At 31.7% G+C, this 16,161-nt stretch overlaps 2 protein-coding genes across 2 annotated transcripts; one reads left to right on the forward strand and one right to left on the reverse strand.

Moving 5' to 3' along the window:
- Positions 1-3,598: 3,598 nt before the first annotated feature.
- On the forward strand, positions 3,599-6,571 carry LOC129883070 (adenosylhomocysteinase-like). Its single transcript, XM_055957633.1, has 2 exons — positions 3,599-4,398; positions 5,543-6,571. The coding sequence occupies exons 1-2, from the start codon at positions 3,688-3,690 to the stop codon at positions 6,287-6,289; spliced, it is 1,458 nt and encodes a 485-aa protein (XP_055813608.1). The 5' UTR covers positions 3,599-3,687; the 3' UTR covers positions 6,290-6,571.
- A 3,271-nt stretch (positions 6,572-9,842) lies between these two features.
- LOC129890682 (protein RALF-like 33) lies at positions 9,843-10,686 on the reverse strand. The gene has a single exon (XM_055966186.1). It carries the CDS (start codon positions 10,507-10,509, stop codon positions 10,048-10,050), a length of 462 nt encoding a protein of 153 aa, XP_055822161.1. The 5' UTR covers positions 10,510-10,686; the 3' UTR covers positions 9,843-10,047.
- Positions 10,687-16,161: the final 5,475 nt, after the last annotated feature.

Below are 16,161 nucleotides of genomic sequence, written 5' to 3' on the forward strand. Positions count from 1 at the left end.
TGACCAAATAAACATTCTTTTCATATATTAAAATCAGTAGTTTTCTTGAGTGAGTGTATCAAAACTAAAATCGAAGATTGAAGATAGAAAAATCTCATTTACTTTGTTATGTACTCTGGTGATAATATCAAAATAGTTGATTAGCTGAGTAGGGTTTCTTATTAATTGGTTCAACTTAATTTTGAAGGTTATTAATTTGTAGACATGTTAAATTGTTATAAATCTGTTAAAATATCGAATAGTGATTAATAAGTTATTAACGGTTATAAGAAAAAAAATATCAAAATTAAGCACCAAAAAGTTACCAATATGTATACTAATTTCTCAATTTATTTTTTCTTATCATATTTTACTTTTTGAGAGTCAAATTATATGTACTTTGATTAAAATTTGAAAATGTATTCTTTCATCGTATCAATATCAGAAAGAATGCAACTTATAGATTTTTTTTAATTCAAATTATCGATAATTTCATTCGAAATTGGCACCTTTTGGACCCCCTTTCAAGAGAACATAGCAAAATGTTGGATGGTTTGTTTTGTCCTTTTGGAAATAGTGGCAATAGAATATTGGATCAAACATTTAGCCTGAATTGAATTATTTTTAAGCAACTTATAAGTTGAAAACTGCTTATAAGTTTAAAAAAAAAAGTTAGTGCAGACCAATTTTTTTTTTTGATTTTAAGCTGTTTTCAACTTATAAACTGCTTAAAATAAGTTCATCCAAATAAACTCAGCTATTTATTAGTGCTTATTTTAAGCACAAAATGACTTTAAGTTGGTCAGTCAAATACTCAAAAAAACTGAAAATAGCTTATAAGCCAATTCAAACGAATAATGAACATTGATGCCTTACTTGAAGTGTCTAAAATTAACAAAATCTAATTAAAGTGTCTAACTGAAAGCCCACCGATGGAATTTTGCCTTATTATAATAAGTTAGAACCATGATGAATTCATGATGTCAACATGTCTCTATTTGAGTTGGTGAGATCTTTAAAAAAGGGTGACCCCTTTGGCAATTAGCTAGGATATTTGGTTTTTGTGCCCTTGCTTATACTCAATATTTATATTAATTTTTACGTCATTTATTATTGATGATAAGCATAACGATACGCTTGTGATAAAAAAGTGCTGCAAATAAAAACTTCGTATTTAAATAAAGAATGATAAATAATTATATTACAGAGTTTTAAATGATACATACCGATCCTCAGGAAAAAAATAAAATTAACAAAAAAAAGAACAGTTATACCAAATTTTATCAATTTATCATAATTTATATAAAGTATGATAAAAAATTATTCATGCTCTATATTTATATCAAACATAAAATATGTAGGGTATTTTGTACATAGACTTCTTAGTTAATTTCATTTAATATTTAATTATAATAAATAAATTTAATATATTTGGTGAAATATTAATAAAAATTTTTAAGTAGGTATGTATTGGGAATGAAGATCACATGGCCACGTCTAGAGCATAATCACCAGCAACAACAACCATGAGTTCACCACTAACTTTCTGTTGCCTTAAATTAAGCAAATCGTATATTATCGCGTTCGATTAAATCTGAATTTTTATTGAATTTTTTTATGTAAATGGTAAAAATTCTATAACAAAAATAATTTCATGTATGAATTAAATGCTTCATAACAAAAATGATTTTATATTTATCTTTATTTTTTTGTTACGCCCTTATAAAATTGTACATTTTTTATACCTATGTAAGATAACGTTGTTGGTTAATGTCAATTATATTAACCTAATTGATGTTTGCCTAAACCTTTATTGTTCTGTTACATTCTTATGAAGTTATACATTTTCTGTATCCATGTAAGACAATGTTGTTGGTCAATGTCAATATCATTTACCTAAAAAGTGTTTGACTAAAAAATAAAAAATAGTTTTTGGCTTTAGTTCTTTTCTTGGTTGGTGAAGGACCACTAATTCATTACAAAACAACTCCCACTTTTTCAATATTTAATTTGTTGCCATAATAAAGATAAAGATTCAACAGATATGATGAAATGGATAATATTTTAAGTAGAAATTTTGAGTTTAAATTAAAAAGGATAAATTTTCTTATATAAAGTGTTTTATTTTTAGCAGATGATATATAATATAAATTCAAATTAGTCGATTTAGCGACTACCAACACCAACTACTTATAAAAAAAGATATTGTTGTAATGCATGAAATTGTGAACGTGAAGTTAACACCTAGCTAATACAACATTTTTCTATCCACCAACCCTTCCAAAAATATTTCAAAATAAAAGAATAGAATCTTGTCCTCCACGAAATATTAGTGATCAATATATTATGTGCATATATATGAAAGTGACTGATAGTGGTTTGGGCTTGGAACTTTCATATTGGAGGTGTTAAATTCGAAACTCTTTATTCTTGAAAGCAAGGGATTTGCTTTTTGAGTTAAGCTTGTTGCACCGAGCTTATCTAGTGCGGATCAGATCTCTTCTATAGTTTGCGAGCTATTACATGTGATCTGGATTTTTATCCTGTGCACACTCAAAGAATAGCGACTGCGAATTTCCATAAAAAAAAAATTCAAATATGTCAACCATAAAAACTACTCTTTATGACTTATTTTTCCATCGTCCAATCAGAGATTAACTTTGTACCTATCTATTTATGTTAATTTGACCAAAAGAAATTAATTGATTGGTGGAAAGTATCATCAATTTTGTGGAAAAAATAACCATGTACCAACCTAAAAAACTTAAAAGTTGTATAATTTTTGGTGAACTGATATATGATTTAAAGTTAATGAATTTAATTTTATGACGAATTCAAGTTATTAATAAAATACAATAGTCTTTGAGTTTATAATCAAATATATATACATCATGATTTGAATAAATAACAGAGTGAATTCATACGTTGTGGTGAACTAATAATTATTAATTGAGTTAATAAGAAGATTTTTTCACTAGTCATATTAGTTTGATTAGTTTAACAAACTAGGTAAATTAGAAGAAATAATATATATGTCATAGAACACAAATCCTAAATTATTGTCTAAATTGAGTTGCGAAGATGTGTCGAATTTAAGTTTTAGCTAGATATGATCGCATGGAATCATCTATGTTAGAAATCATTTAATCTCTAATGTTAAACATTTTGACGTGAATTAAAATTTAATTAGTCAGTCTCCAATATGAGTTTGTCATGTTTTCTATAGTATTCTGTCATGATTTCTTCACTTTCATTATTTTTTTTCATTATGCTTTTCTTTGAGTTTAAATAAAATATGCTTACACTTAACCTTTTCACTCGTTGAATTACATTATGAGCATGTTGTCGTTATTGTCAGATCTCAATATGAATATCAAATACTTGATGAGAAACGTAACATGAAAAAAGTTTGGTTTTTTTTTCCCAACAAAACTCTAATTCTTCTCCATTATTTACGGTTTACCTTACCATACAAAATATTTTTCAAATAAATTTCTACCATTCATTTTTACCAAAATTCCACAATTTATTAATCTAAAGATTTGATCAAACAAATCCTAGCCGTCCATTTTCCATTCTTCATGTCTATATAAATCACTCGCTTCCTTTCATTCCTCTGTGCCACTCTTCTTCTTCTTCTAAAGAACCAGTTTCCAACTTCAAAATTCTCTCAATTCCTTTGTTTTTTTCACTGTACTCTCTCTACCCATGGCGTTAATCGTCGAGAAAACCACCTCTGGCCGCGAGTACAAGGTCAAGGACATGTCCCAGGCCGATTTTGGCCGCCTCGAAATCGAGCTAGCCGAAGTCGAAATGCCTGGTTTAATGGCTTGTCGTACTGAATTCGGTCCATCAAAGCCATTCAAAGGTGCAAAAATCACCGGAAGTTTACACATGACGATCCAAACCGCTGTCCTAATTGAAACCCTTACAGCATTGGGTGCTGAAGTTAGATGGTGTTCTTGTAATATCTTCTCAACACAAGATCACGCGGCTGCTGCCACAGCGCGTGACAGCGCCGCCGTGTTCGCGTGGAAAGGGGAGACATTGCAGGAGTATTGGTGGTGTACGGAAAGGGCACTTGATTGGGGTCCAGGTGGTGGACCTGATTTGATTGTTGATGATGGTGGTGATGCTACATTGTTGATTCATGAAGGTGTTAAAGCTGAAGAGGAATATGCTAAAACTGGTAAATTTCCAGATCCTAATTCTACTGATAATGTTGAGTTTCAACTTGTGCTTACGATTATTAAGGAGGGATTGAAAACGGATCCGTTAAAGTATACGAAAATGAAGAAGAGACTTATTGGTGTTTCTGAAGAAACTACTACTGGTGTTAAGAGATTGTATCAGATGCAGGCTAATGGAACCTTGCTTTTCCCTGCTATTAATGTTAATGACTCTGTCACCAAGAGCAAGGTATATTTGGTTTTTGTGCTTCGATTATTGCATTATTTCGTTGTCGTTATTGTTTGCTTAATGCTCTCTATTTCGCATTGTTTTGTTGTTGTTATTGCTACCATATCTGTATCCCTTCTTTCAAATTGTTTGACATGATTTATTTAAGCGGAGGGTAACGGCACCCTCTCTCTACGAGGTGGGTGTAAGATCTATGTATAGCCTATCCAATGGCGGAGGGGTGTCAAACGACACCATTTTGTCGAAAAATTACATTGTGTAGCTAGGTAAAAATATTTTTTTTACGTATATGTATTACATATTTACACTGATTGACTTCTACGCGATTTTACTTTTTTATATTTTGACATCTCCTAGTGGAAATTCTTGCTCTGCTACTGAGTCTACCCTCCCAGACCTCACGTGTGGAATTACATTTGGCATGTTGTTACTTTTCTTTGTTGAGGTTCAGCATTAGATCTATAGTTATTGTTGAATTTGAGTCTTGATCTGATTTTTTGGGTCAATGGGAATTTTTTATAGGGATAATTACGGTAGATGGTCATTCGGACATTTTAGTTACCAAAAAAAGGGTCATTTGATGTATATTCGGTGTATATTCATATATACTCACTGTATATTTCATGTATAAAATGTATATTCAGTATATAACTCATGTATAAGTAATCTATATTGTATAGTCAGTGTATACTTTCTATGACTTTTGGCAAGCTATATTATATAGTCACTATATATTTCCTATGATTTTTGGCTATTTTTTATGTAAATAAAACATGGCAACATTTGTTGTAAACTAATTAGTTTATTGTATATATTTAAAATCGTCCCTTTATATGCTTATTGAGATTTTGATCTAATGTGCATACTTGATACTAAATTGGATATTAGAGGTTAATTCTGCTTTAGTTTCATGTTTAGTTGTATCTTTAACTCATTTGGTATGTGGGAGATAGAATGTTTTTCATTTACTATAGGCAAATTTGATATTCTCCTTATTTTATAGCTTAAAGTGATCATTTTTCCAATCTAGTATTCTAATTTTATGTTATACTTTGAATAATCACATCATAAAAAATGCAATTTGATTGAATAATCACATCAAGCTAATTGACTGATGATTTTTTTTGTCTTTGTGTGTACTCAGTTTGACAACTTGTATGGATGCCGCCACTCACTGCCCGATGGTCTCATGAGGGCTACTGATGTTATGATTGCTGGAAAGGTTGCCCTTATTGCCGGCTATGGTGATGTTGGTAAGGGCTGTGCTGCTGCCATGAAACAAGCAGGTGCCCGTGTGATTGTGACTGAGATTGACCCAATCTGTGCTCTCCAGGCTACTATGGAAGGCCTCCAGGTTCTTCCTCTCGAGGATGTTGTTTCCGACATTGATATCTTTGTTACCACAACCGGTAACAAGGACATCATCATGGTTGACCACATGAGGAAGATGAAGAACAATGCCATTGTCTGCAACATTGGCCACTTTGACAATGAAATCGACATGCTTGGTCTCGAGACCTTCCCTGGAGTAAAGAGAATCACAATCAAGCCCCAAACTGACAGATGGGTCTTCCCCGACACCAACAGTGGTATCATCGTTTTGGCTGAGGGTCGTCTCATGAACTTGGGATGTGCCACTGGACACCCCAGTTTTGTCATGTCATGTTCTTTCACTAACCAAGTCATTGCTCAGCTTGAGTTGTGGAAGGAGAAGGCAACCGGCAAGTATGAGAAAAAGGTGTATGTCTTGCCAAAGCACCTCGATGAGAAGGTTGCTGCCCTTCATCTCGGAAAGCTCGGAGTCAAGCTCACTAAGCTCTCCAAGGACCAAGCTGATTACATTAGTGTACCAGTTGAGGGTCCTTACAAGCCTGCTCACTACAGGTACTGAGGAAAGACAAAGTGAGACTGACTGGAAAAACACACACAATCATATGGCATTGATGTCTTCTCTTTTATTACTTCGATTTTGTTTTTATTTGGGAATATTTTGGTGGGGTTTGAAATATTTGTTTGAAGTGAAATGGTCTCATTTGAAAGAAGACCAAAAATGTGTTGAAAAAGGTTTAGTATGGAGGTGGTGTGATAGTGATGTATTAGCTACTGGATTCCATTTGGTTTTGGTTTTGGTTTATGATTTTCTTTGAAGATATTGAAGTAACCTTTTGCTCTATTCTGTGAATTCTAGTTTTTATCCATTCCAATTTTAACACTAGAATTTGACTATAAATTTTGAAAATTTATCCTCAAATATCCGTTAGGATCTTCAAATATTTTCAAGTCACAACTTCAAAAAAATTCCAAGTAAAATGTATGTTCAAATATAACTTCAAGTTCCAAAAAGAGCAACTTCAAAAACTCAAATTTTCAAGTTTCAACTTCAAAATCGCCCAAATGAGAACTAAAATCTGTCTCAGAGGTATTATACCATGTGTTTTAGTGTTTGTACTTTGTTGGGTTAAAATTGTTTTTACATCATCCCTTTCTCTAATTCTGAGTTTTGCAAAAGATAACTCAAATCTTGTATCTCTTGAAAAGAGAAAACTATGAAAAATAAAAGAGAAAAGGGTTTTTCAAAAATAAAAAAGTAAACTACCTTAGTAAGCTAGCTTCGATTGCTAAGTAAGTCAGGCATTATGCTAGGATGTGGATTGATCATTGACGATAATGGACTTCTTGTAAATGTAATAGAAGAGACAGAGTTCAGTTCCCCTCCCTTCTCGACCAGACGAAGGATAACAAGATATTGAAACAAAGGGGAAATTTATTTTCTCTCCACCTTCTTGCCCCTTGGCTAAAATAATGAAAAGAAATCTTTTTATTTTACTTTTACCTTATCATATAGTACTATTATAGGTGCCTTATCAAAAATATTTTACATTAATTAGGTCTGCTATATTTTTTCCTACTTTCCACCAAACCAAATAGATCTATGTCAGTATAGATATTAATAATTCCTCTACTAGTAGGCATGTATTTATTCTGCTAACTAATGGATATGAATAACTATTATAGCTTTTCTGGATAAAGTAAAAAAAAATGAAATGATTTTCTCTGTAGATTTTAAATTACTGCAAGGATTTGTTGCTGAACTATTTCATCAGATAACTGAAACCTCCCACAACACTATACCAATAACTCTAACCACCACGACTTAGGGGTGTATACCAATAACTCTAACCACCACGACTTAGGGATGCAAGGAAAATCACCTAGTACGTTTTGCCTCCGCTGAGATTTGAGATATAGTAACTACATGTGGTCCACTGAATAAAGAACCATTATTTTGTTGAGACATGTCAGAAAAGAAAGATGATCTACTTCTGGTGTTACTATGAATAGTTTATGCTTCAAATATTTGTCTCTATTTAAAACTTGAACAAAATAACTCCAACCAAATGGGAATAAAAAGTTCAAGAAATCCCAGTATAAGAGTGGCAAGTGGGCCGGGCAGGGCCAAGCCCACCCCACCCCTCTATGGCCCGGCACTCGGGGCCAGTGTGCCCAGCATTATCAGAAGAGGACATTTAACTAACATTTTGCAGCAAGTGCATTGTAACCAATACTGCATAGTTATATGATTTCCAAATAAAGACGATCCGTTCCAAGAATAGGGAATGTCTTCTCAGTGAACGGATGAAGGAGTTCTTGTAACAAAAGCTCCTTACATCGCTGAGAAGACAACATGAGTTAAAAGCAATAAAGAAACCACACTTTTTTGAAAAAACCATCTGTTTTATGCATGATAACGATAACTGCAAAGCCTACTTGCACATCTTTTAGATAAGCATTCCTTCTGTATCATGGATACTGAGATAGGAAACAGAAACAAGTAGATGATTCCGCAAAAGTGAAGGATATCAGCTTCCTAATGGTTGAGGGTAAAGCTAATGATCTGAATATTGCAGGAAACTATTCAAACCTCAACTAATTCTTTTAGATTGATCATAAAGGTTTGTTATTTTTCCAGTAGTGCAAATCTTCTTAATGTTTCTTTGATCAATTGCGCCAATAATGTGCCTACGGAAACCAGCAAATGACACCACCCTCCCCAGCCCAAAAAGATTATAATGAAGGAAGTGAAATGAAATGTGGAACAACCATCTCATTGAAAGCTTATTTCTTGTCATTAGTTGACTACTACTCATCTTTCCAAAGCACCATGCTTCTGTCTCATCTAGCTTTTTCTTCCTTAGTTTTCTCCCATCCAGGTCCTTCGATTCCACCCTCCCTGCATACTCCTCAAGAAAGTTTTATCAGGCATCCACTTCAAGTCATTTCCATAAATTACTCTATAGACAGGCACCCCACCGATAGAGGGATACCAAGTAGCCTTACTCTCTTTACTGTTAGTGATCCCCAAAATTCTACCCATTGGCATCTCAATATGCATCTAAAGTATATTTGAGAAGAATCATTTACCCAAAAATATACTCATCAGAGACATACAGACATGGCCTTCTCCTAGAAACACTATTAAACCCCTCTGTATAGTAGCCTAAAAGCATTCAAACAGATGTGGAAGTTTGTAATGGAAGCTCAACATCACAATAATACCTAAAGAATCATCTATTGTTTCTCAAAAGAGCAGCAGAAAAGGTGTAACTCTGCTCAACACAAATTCGCACCCAATGATTTTTTAGAAGAAAGGAGTAACAGAATAACACACAACAGAAATCATCGCGTTGTTAATAAATGGAAGTCACTCTTGTGGATCAAATGAAATTACAAAGAATATTAAGTGTGTGAAAGATCGGAACTTGATACTACTTAAAATTCCTCTGTTGTTATGGTTAACATCCTAATAAATTTGACCTAAAAACCTTATTCCTCCTTTTAGTATCATCCTCTATGCCAAACATTTCACACCAAGTTTTTTCAAGAACCGATTTTTTATGTTATGAACATTTCATTGCAGTAACCAAAAAGTATTCAGACAAACAACAATGCTATTATAAAGAGGTTTGACTATATCTTCAACAAGGTGTCTAATAGCCAGAAAGGGAGTCTTGGAGTAACTGGTAAAGTTGCTGCCATGTGACCAGGAGGTCACGGTTCAAGCCTTGGAAACAGCCTCTGACAGAAAATGCAAAGTAAGGCTGTGTATAATAGACCGTTGTGGTCAGGCCCTTCTCCGGACTCCGCACATAGCGGGAGCTTTAGTGCACCGAGTTGCCCTTTTTAAGGTGTCTAATAGCCTGTTTGGATTCACTTATTTTTAAGCAGCTTATAAGTTGAAAACTACTTATAAGTTAAAAAAAAAAAAGTAGCTACAGTTCTGTTTTCAACTTATAAACTGCTTAAAATAAGTTCATACAAATAAACCCAATTATTTATTGGGCTTATTTTAAGCACAAAATGACTTTGACCAGCCAAACAATCAAAAAAGCTGAAAACAGCTTATAAGCTGATCCAAAAGGCTCTAAATATATAGAGCATATACATAGAACCAAAAAAAATATTTGACATCAGCAGAATTTATTCCTGATATGGATCATTGGATACATTAATTTTTATACTAATATACAACATTAGCCAAAAAGAAAAAAAAAACACCCCCACAAGTCCCAAACATAACTAAATTAATATTCAAGAAACCAGAAACAGAACTTTACCATTTCCGTTGAATAAAATTTCTCAGCCAAAAATTCAAGATTTGATGTCACTGACCCCCCTAGCACACCTTGTAATAATCTCACATCCTCTGTTGTAAGTATTAGCTGCACCAGGAGCTTTACAATTATAATATGAAGCACCAGGAGTATTACAAGGCACCAAATCCCTCTTCAATGTACCATAACTAATGTACTTTTGCTGCATAAACAAAACCCTTCTGTTACTTTCACTATCCATCAAATCTTCTTCATCCACCATTTCTGAACATTCTTGGAGCTTTTCAGAACAACCCTTTTTCCCCATTAGGTCAAAGTTACCATCTTTAACTGATTTCAGGTCAAAAACTGAAACCCCATCACAAAATCTCATCTGGGCATGGCAGAAAACAAGCAAGAAGAAGAGGGCCTTCAATGGGTGGAAATAAAGTTGGGATTTTTGCATTTTGTGAGTTTGAAGTTGAATTTCTTGTAGCTTTTCCCCTGGTGTTGTTGTCATTTGTTTTTTTGGATTTTTGGATTTTGGGCTGTGAAAGTGAGATTCCAGGGTGTGTGAAACTTGGAAATTTTGTAACTAATGAGGAGTCATTAATGGTGTAGGGATTATCCTATTACATACACCTACTTTGCTACTCAATAGTCATGGGAGGATTGTGGGGGTGAGTAGTGAGAGTGACCCACCACCATTCTTGATTTTTTCTTCTGTTTAAGTTTTTACCACGAGTCCGATATCTATATTGAAATTTGATTAAATTTGAATTCATGTCGAAAAGTCTTATAAAGACAATTTCATATCCAAAACTCAAACCTAAAATCTATAATTAAAAATAGAGATAGTGGCCAAAAACACACATAAACTATCACCTTTCGAGTTTTACACTCCACCTATTAGTTGTTCTCTTTACCTTGTGAACTATCTATCACCCATTGTTTCATTTTCTTAACTGAACTATTACCGCCTATGTATTAAAATATACATGGTTGAATGGATGGTGATAGCTTAAATAGGAAAATGGAATAATTGAAAGTTGACCTATTCAGTTTCGATGTATGTTTTAATACATGAATGCTGATAGTTCAGGTAAAAACAACAATAACTTATAATAGTTAAAATATAAAATTCAAAAAAAATAATAATACAAATATAATATTTTTTTAAAATTATAAGAATAAAATACTTACCGCTCTATCATGATATTTATTCTTAGAATATTATTGGGTTTGGCCAAACAAAAATTTGTCACTGGCTTTTGCTTTAAGACAAGAAGCCTTGACTTTTGAAATATGATAATTATGCACAAATTAAGTTGAATGTCTTGGACTTGGGCTGGTTCCCAATTCTTTATGAATAATATTACTAGAAAACGACAGAAAAGTTATTTATGTTTGAGGTTAGCCTAAAGTGTAAATTCTAAACTAGTCCTTAAAATACACAATTAAGCTGTTTTAGTCTTTACAAAATTGAACACTTTTGGTTATCATTATATTTAGAACTAGGGCTGTACAGGGCAAATCGATAAACCGCACCAAATCGATAAACCGAACCAAATCGGAAAAAAAACCCGACTAGTGGTTTGGTTTGACTTGGTTTGGTGTTTGGAAAAAAAACCCGACCATTATAGGGTTGGTTTGGTTTTAACTAAAAAAAGTCAAACCGAACCCAAACCGACCCGATTATAGATATACGCTTTTAAATTATGTTATACATAAAAATATTTATTAAAATGTAATTTATAAATATTTTTTAAAATTTTTTCATAATTTTTGTTTTCTTTCTTACATTTAGATTTGGACTTGAGAAGCCATCTAAATAATATACAAAAAAAACTCATCTTATAAAGTTATATTATAAAGTTAAAACTTCAAACAGTGTTCTGTCTCCATCTTATATATTGATATTTTGTACTAGAACTCTTTTTAAGAAGCACTGCTCTGTGCTTTTTATTAGATACTATGAAAAACCCGAGAAACCCGAAAAAACCCGAAAAATTCGAAAAAAAATTGATATAAAAAAACCCGACTTTTATTGGTTTGGTTTGGTTTATAGATTTAATAACCCGACACAAATGATTTGATTTGATTTGTAAAAAATCCGAACCAACCCGATCCATGTACACCCCTATTTAGAACACATGGTATTACTTATCTTTGATGAAACAGGCTCGTTAAAAGAACATATCCATTGTGATATCACCATGGAAGAAAAGTAGTGAAACAAACTTCAACCAATTCATTCCCCCAATTTGTACCTAAAGAAAGACACTATTCAAATCAATTGAACATATCATATACTTCCTTTTAACTCTCCATTATATGAAATAGCAAATGAAATAATGTTATATATACTTCTTTGAACTCCGAATAACAATATTTTCTGTTGAAACTAAAGTTAACGATTTTTCATAAGATACAAGTTGGGGAAAGTATAGTTTTGGAAGATTTCTTTAGTTTAAACAACTCACATGCTTCTCATGTAAAATATCTATCTTATGTTGTTTTGAATATAAGGGAGAATAAAAGTACTCAATTTGAATAAATATAAAGGACTAAAATTGTTCGAATAGTATATTTTGAAGGACTATTTTAGATCAATCCCTAAACAAAAGGGACTATTTTAGTCTCAATAGTTATTAATTCATGTTGCATGGTGTAACAATCAAGTTCATAATTGTAAATCCATCAAGTGGTTGGGGCGTGCTGTTTACATATGATTAATTCTTCATGTGGGAAAATTAGAAAGAATCCATTCACTAATGATTATTTCTCTTCAGTTTTCATCAATGTCAATAAATTGATGTATTTTAATCGGAAACAACCTCTTTATTTCTGTAACGAAAGTAAAAAAAATAAATCTTATAAGTGACATTCAAAGTTTATTGTTACATTCCCACTCACCTAACATCCCCAATCATCGCCCGTTGACCGTCTCATCCGCCTCCAACCCCGAACCCCCACTCCCACTCCCCACTCCCAAGACCGTATCAATAAGTTTGGATGCCTAAAACCAAACTTCATAGAGAGATCTTACTTTTTTTAGTTGCAATATATAAATTGAATAATTATAACATACTCAGAGTAATTCTACTAGTGAGGTATGAAGAGCTAGGATATACACGAACATTAAGAAGTATAAATATGAACAATGTAAATTTTAAATGAAAAATATATAATATAAAGTTAGAATAATAAAATTTGACCCAAAAATTTGAAAAGTTTATATAATGATATCGAAATAATGTTGCGCTGAATTTGATAAGTTGATATAATAATATTAAAATAGTATTGATTAGTTTTAGTGCTTGAAATCTGAAGAAGACACCAAAAAATAATTTTAATCTTTTTATAAATACACAATGATAAATTTTGTATAATGTAGAAGGTTTGACCATTTGAGAGACTTTAGAATATTCAATAATGAGAGAATAAAAATAGTGAAAGAGGAATAAAAAAATAAAATATAAGAATAATAATATTGGTTCATGATAATATATCGTCAGAATATAAATTAGACAACAAAATAAATAGCCACATAAGAAAGAATGTTACAACTAACCAAACACTATTTCATATCTCAATTATTACAACGATCCCTATATTAAATGAGATAAAAATTATTATATTTTCTACCCAAAAAATTCCTTTTCAAATTTTATAATACATGAGATTTTTTAATAATATATATACATCTTTGGGAGAAAGTCGGGGCCTCAAAAAAATTAAGGTCCCAAGTGATTGCTTCAATGGCCTTATGGTCGAGACGACCCTACCCACTCCACCCCACTCCCGGCTCATAGCGTTTTGTTAGATTTATTTTACCTGCTTATCAAACACTAGAAAATAAGTAAGAAATACAGATGTTTCAAGTGCACCCTTAATCTTACTTAATGCTATATATTTCTACTTAAAGAATAATATTTAATCATACTCTTCTTTGTTTTTCAAATTTTTTTTTACGGTCAGGTTCATCAACCATTTCACGAGTTAAGTTAATATGTTTTTGGTTATTTTTGGATATCATATATGTGGTCCATAATATTAATAATTTCCTTTTCTTTGATAAGATTAGTGGGCCAAAAACTTGAATCTCAAGCAAATTGAGATTACCATTTTAGATTTGGTAGTTAAATGTCAATGTTATTGTATGTTTATATTGGTTGCAATGAACAATGAGTATGACCTTTTGCTGCATTTCATGAGCATATATCATCTCTCGTGGAGGTAAAGTGATTGTTTTTGATAAATCTTCAACTCAAGTTACACATATCAAAACAGTTTAAAAAGAAAAGAAGTAAAAAGAGTTAAAGACATATCAAATAATAGGAACAACATTACGTAACATTATAAAAACAATAACAAAATAGTGCGATAATTGAAACACGAGAAATAACATGTAGTAATAAAATCGAAGGACAAGAAACTACGAGAGTAATGCTAATACTATTTTTATGGAAGGAAAATCAGGTAAGATGCACCAAACTAGCTATCATCAAGCCTATCCCATAAGAAAATAAAACGACCTAAACTAGCTACTAATCTTCTATTTTATTATACGACCGCCAACGAATATAACTTTAGCCGTAACTTTTTTTTTGTATTAAATCATAATTTTGGTAGGTTGTGAGTTATCTTGGAACTTTAAAATGGTAGGCCCCTTTTCCATCACCACAAACAACAACATACCCAATTTAATATGAGTATACACATATTAAAAGCTACCTCGTGAAAATAGATAGATTGTTTTCGAAAGACTTTCAACTCAATATTTTGAAAATCAGAACCCTTAAAAAATGAAAGAGTAGCAAAAGATTAAAAAACCTACAGAGAAATAAGTTAAAAACTTTGGTTTCCTTATATATATATATATATATCCTTATTTTTAGTTATTTTTGGAAATCATATTTGTGGTCCAATATATCCTTTTCTTTGATGAGAATTGGTCCAAAAACATAACAGAAAATGACCTAAAACGCCCTCAAATTATTGAAAATGATACAAAAATGCCCCTCAGCCATCTATTGGGCCTAAAATGCCCTTGACATCCATCTTTAGGTTCAAAAATAACTTTTTCTTTAATGGAAAATGGCATTTTAGGTCCACTAGATGGATGAAAGATGTTTTTGTATCATTTTCAATAATTTAAGGGCATTTTAGGCCCTTTTAACAAAATTTTAATTAAATAATTTGAATATTTTTTTTCAACATGTGGCGGCCATCTATTGGTTACAATTTAATTATTAAAATTAATTATAAATCAAGATTTATTTAACAGAATTTTAATTAAATAATTTAAATAATTTTTTTAAACACGTGGCGGCCATCTATTGATTACAATTTAATTATTTAAAATTAATTATAAATCAAAATTTATTTAACAAAATTTTAATTACAGAAAAGAGCCTAAAATGCCCTCGAACTATTGAAAATGGTACAAAAATACCCCTCATCCATCTATTGGGCCTAAAATGCCCTTTTTCATTAAAGAAAAAGTCATTTTTGGACCTAAAGATGGATGTCAAGGACATTTTAAGCCTAATAAATGAATGAGGAGTATTTTTGTACCATTTTCAATAGTTCGAGGGCATTTTAGGCTCTTTTCCGAAAACTTAAATCTCAAGCAAATTGAATAACCATTTTAGGTTTAGTGGTTAAATGACTAAGGCTCTATTATTATTGTCTATAAGTTGCAATGAAAATTCAGTATGATGTGAGCATCCTCTTTAATGAATTAAAATTCTATTTTCCTAAGTACTTATTGACCTATATATCAATGAGTTCATATTGTATTAAGAAAATGACTTTAATCGTAAAAAAAAATATTAAAAATCTAGAATTTATTTGGTTGAATGAAAGGCAAGTACATCATAATTCTAGTAGGCCATATGGTTGTTGAGTTAGCTTGAACCTTTAAAACCTTTAGCACACCTAATGAGAATGGAAGAAACAATGGATAAGAATTTACTTTAATTGAAAAATAATCATTGTCTTAGAGTTTCAAATTTCACAATTGAAACTCTTGGACCTGCGGAATTTGAAACTTCATGACAATGACTATTTATTAATTACAGAGCTGAAAAGTGACACTCAAGAAAATCAAACAACATTTCATCATCAAATACAGATCTTATTTGCTCAGAAGGATATTTATCATAAT

The sequence above is a fragment of the Solanum dulcamara genome, chromosome 1 (genome assembly GCF_947179165.1).
Source record: "Solanum dulcamara chromosome 1, daSolDulc1.2, whole genome shotgun sequence".
Taxonomy (NCBI): Eukaryota; Viridiplantae; Streptophyta; class Magnoliopsida; order Solanales; family Solanaceae; genus Solanum; species Solanum dulcamara.

Excerpts from the sequence above, each read along its gene's own strand:
- LOC129883070 (XM_055957633.1), top strand. The coding sequence starts at position 3,688 with ATGGCGTTAATCGTCGAGAAAACCACCTCTGGCCGCGAGTACAAGGTC. Across the intron at positions 4,399-5,542 it reads ACTCTGTCACCAAGAGCAAG|TTTGACAACTTGTATGGATG; the intron begins GTATATTTGGTT and ends GTGTGTACTCAG.
- LOC129890682 (XM_055966186.1), bottom strand. The coding sequence starts at position 10,509 with ATGACAACAACACCAGGGGAAAAGCTACAAGAAATTCAACTTCAAACT.